Consider the following 4,027-nt stretch of genomic DNA (forward strand, 5'->3'; position numbering starts at 1 on the left):
TACACACATGGGCTGGTTGATTGACATTCCGAAGTCAGACTTATTAGAAAATGGTAGCCAATGGTGGTGCCTTGAGAAATTTTCTAACACTCTTGGGAAAAGACTATTGTTCTAACTCATTTCTGGAAATGTGTTCTGTTTTTTTCACATATAATAGTTTAAATTTTCCACCTAAAATACAAAACACTAAGGGAAAGCAGTAATGCTTTCTAAAGTGCATGATTTTTAATGTAAACAAAGAGACGCCCAATAAACTTCTAAAGAAAGACAAACATACAATCACTTTAACAATAAATTTTATTTTAAATGTTTTTTAGTTACATTAGATATTTATATTTCTGGGCTATAAGAAACACTAAAAATATCCTTTTAGGAACACATAAAAGCATCTTAAAGTCAAACAAAAGTCAGGATTTAAAAAACACAATAATTTAAATTAAATTATGCAAATTTACTTGTATATAATGCATCAGTTTTACCAGCAAGAAATTGCTATGTTAATATTGTCTGGTGAATTTTTGTTATTTGCCAATTCAACTAAAATTTCAGATAAAAATGATGTATTAATACTAAAAAAGAATCCACTGGTTACCAAAAGTAAAATTAACTGGGTGCCCCATTTGTCTTAATTTTGCTAAATATGACAATCCTGATCAAAATAGATGTCTCATATAACATAATTAATCTCCAAAATAACTATAAATTCACTATCATTATACTCTTCTGTCAAGGATGCTCTCTTTCCTGATTTCCCAAATTCATGCATAAATATGATTATATTTATGCTTAAATAAATATATAAATAATAAATAGTGAATAAGTTACACTTGAAAACCATTTCCATGACCATGAATAAAATTAAAGTATCTCTACATTTCTCACATCAGTGTGAGGTAGGATGGTACTTTTTCTTTAGCTTAGGAATAAGGAAGAAACTGGAGTTGAATAGAGTTAGATGGATTGTGACCAGCAGACCAAGGTTGCAAGGTTTAACAACAAAAAAATAATAAAGAGGATTTCCAGCTAAATTTGTAACTATAGTAAAAAAAATGAATAATTTTTAAAAATAAGTGTGTCCTAGATATTGCACAGACAACGTCCATGGGACATTGAAAAAAAAAATCATTGTTTTACTGAAATTCCTATCTGGACATCCTGTATTTTACCTGGCAACCCTAACAAACCCCACACAGTGCATGAAAAGTTGAAGTAGATATGTTTAAAATTTCATTGGCATAGTTAGTGGCAAATTCTTGGAAACCATGGTGAATGCGTTTTTCTCATGAATCTTGTTTTTCAGCTCTGAAAACAAAATAAAAATTTAAATAAATTAGCAATTCTCTAATAAAGAGAATCTTATGGTTCTTGAAAATACATTCAACATAGAAATTAACTGTCTTACACGAACCACGCTAATAACCCAAAACACGGCATACACAAGCACACAGCCAGATTTCCCTGAACAAACTGAAATTTTGAAAGATGTTCCCAGCTATAGGTACAAACTATTTTTTTTCCTTTTATTTCAAATCAAAGAGAAGATTTACAGCAGTAGCAAGAAGTTTATAGTCTGACTTTTAGGCTATTTGTCTCAGAATAAATAAACAAAATTTTTTAATTTTAAAAATAGTCAAGATTTTAAAACTCACCTCTTCAAAAGGGCCTGCACAAGTGTCTGCACCCACTTTTCCTTGGGGTCCAGACAAGCACCTTGTCCATTATGGAGCTTTACACTGAAATGAGATAGAATTAAAATTATTATTTAATGGTTTCAAGCATATTTTTGCCATTTAAGTTATGGTTCTCTTAAGATAGGCATTAAACCTAAGTCCAAAGCAAAATTTGGCAGTGAGGCATGGAAAGTATCATATTCAAAGAACTTGCAAAGAATTTTCTCTATTTCACATTGCTCACAATGCCCTGGAACTTTTTTGGTTATTTTTATTCCTATGCCATAGAACTTTTTTTGGTTATTTTCACCTTTTCAATCTAGATTTATTAAAGTAAAATATATACAGTAATGTTGGCTATTTCTATGAATCATTCTTGAAAGTACTTACATGACTTCTAAATTTGGGCAGTGTGGTCCACTCTCAATCACTCTCAGTTCTTTAATGTACTTGGGGTGGAAAGGTTTAGAGTGAGTATTTATGCACTGGCATCGAAGTTCTGTGCTAAGTCTTGGCAGAACAGCAGCTGTGAAAAACAAAATAGAAACCATTAAGAACTGATCTCATCAACAGGCACAGATGCGCTAGCTCCTCCCTCTTTAATTCTCATACAATGATTTACTGACTGTGTGTTTGGTATATACCACAGTTTTAGCAAATTCATTCCTGAAGTTGAAGGCTAACATTCACCTAACCCCTGACTTCACATTTTTTCTTTGTTTTGATATTTGAATGATTTGAATGAGTGCACTGAATGAATAAATTGAATGATTTTCTATATAAAAACTTGGTGCACATCCTCAAAGTACTTTTTATTCTACCTGATACTGTTTAATCCACTGTGATGCTATTTATAGTCTGCAAACTAAGATTCGTCAACAGAGAAAGCCTTGAAAAGTAATTACTAGAAATAAATGAATTGTACAAAGATGACTTTTATCTTGGTAAAATCCTGAATACTTAAAAGAAAAGAAAAAGTTATAAAACATATGCCATAAATATTCCAAACTACCTTGTTTCATAGGATGGAACCCAAGAAGATCTATAATCTATCAGATATATTTAACTCAAATAGAAATTGATGATTATCAATAGAATGGTGCATGGAGTAAAATCACTTGACTTAACTTGCTCAACAGTAATAGATAGCATGGCTTTCTATACTCTAAGATCTACTCTAAATTGCACAATTATATTAAATATATGCATGCCACAAAGAAGAATCTGAGTGACTGAACCAGAAAGTCTGTATTAATCAAAAGCTATACTTTTCAAAATATCTTACAAAGAGGGACTAAAAAATTTAAAATTTCACTTTAACAAGAAAAGATTGCATTTTCTGAATAAAAAGGATGTCATCAAAACAGTGAAGAGGTTCATCTTGCTTTCGAAGGATCACATTCAGACACAGGAAAACTCTGAAGTTCAGATGAATATACTCACCTTCACACAGAGCAGCAGCCAGCACAACAGCTGTCAGAAAAGCCACAGTCAGCTTGGAAATCATGTTTGCAGGAGGCGCTGTCTCTAGCTGGCTCTAGTCCTAGAGTCTGTGAACTCTGCTGTCCTAGAGCACTTGAGTTGGATGAGACTCTTGTGGCTTTTTATATTATCGCAACAGTGAGGAACATGTGCACCCTCATTCTTCCATTAGGTCAGAGGAAATTCCACAATATGCAACCACTCGCTTGTCCTTTGAAAGCAGACCTGAGTCATCAGACTCCTGGTGGGTTTTATCACACTTTCAATATGATGAAGCTGTATTTGATCTTTAAATCAGTGTGTCTTTTTTTTTTTACTATTATTAGTTTATTTTTACATATTTTTGTGCATATTTCCATCTCAGTTGCAATCCCCTTGGCTTTCCCATCACCAAATCACCCATGTGCCATCACCATGGGTGATTTGGTGATGGGAAAGCATGTTTGCTCTAACTAGCCCTTTTTTAAAAAGCATGTTTGCTCTAACTAGCCCTTGAAAGTGGGCCATATATCTGATGCCTGGGGAAGAGGGTGGTGTGAGGAGAGGGAAGGACCCAGTAGACTTTGGTGGAGGACTCTGGGTGCCCTGGTGGGCGAGCTAAGGTGACTGCACCTTGGGGAGGATGACTTTACTGCCGATATTAACAAGGTTGTAAGACAATGGTAATACACACATACATGGGTACATGTATGCATACATACATGCATATATAAAAATTTTACATTGTCTTTGTTTTCATTCATGTTTTAAAAATATATTTTAAATATTCAAACTTTCCAGTGGAATCCATTATTATCAACTGCATTCCTTTTCATTAATAAATAACTTTCTTTACTGTGCCAAGTTTTTTACATAAATAGTAGTGACATTATAGA

General features: G+C 33.1%; 1 protein-coding gene across 1 annotated transcript; it reads right to left on the minus strand.

Moving 5' to 3' along the window:
* Positions 1–344: 344 nt before the first annotated feature.
* On the minus strand, positions 345–3,219 carry CXCL8 (chemokine (C-X-C motif) ligand 8). The gene is made up of 4 exons (XM_004681449.2): positions 3,114–3,219; positions 2,061–2,196; positions 1,650–1,733; positions 345–1,302 (listed from the first exon to the last, which is right to left on the minus strand). The coding sequence occupies exons 1-4, from the start codon at positions 3,175–3,177 to the stop codon at positions 1,281–1,283; spliced, it is 306 nt and encodes a 101-aa protein (XP_004681506.1). The 5' UTR covers positions 3,178–3,219; the 3' UTR covers positions 345–1,280.
* Between the last annotated feature and the right edge of the window lie 808 nt (positions 3,220–4,027).

This window comes from Condylura cristata, unplaced genomic scaffold, assembly GCF_000260355.1.
Source record: "Condylura cristata isolate star-nosed mole 26May11 unplaced genomic scaffold, ConCri1.0 scaffold00012, whole genome shotgun sequence".
NCBI classification, from domain to species: Eukaryota; Metazoa; Chordata; class Mammalia; order Eulipotyphla; family Talpidae; genus Condylura; species Condylura cristata.

What these genes read in the sequence shown, in the direction of transcription:
- CXCL8 (XM_004681449.2), bottom strand. Translation starts at nt 3,177, where the DNA reads ATGATTTCCAAGCTGACTGTGGCTTTTCTGACAGCTGTTGTGCTGGCT. An exon ending in GGCTGCTGCTCTGTGTGAAG is followed by an intron (nt 2,197 to 3,113) that starts GTGAGTATATTC and finishes TGTTTTTCACAG; the next exon opens with CTGCTGTTCTGCCAAGACTT. An exon ending in TGCCCAAATTTAGAAGTCAT is followed by an intron (nt 1,734 to 2,060) that starts GTAAGTACTTTC and finishes ATCTCATTTCAG; the next exon opens with TGTAAAGCTCCATAATGGAC.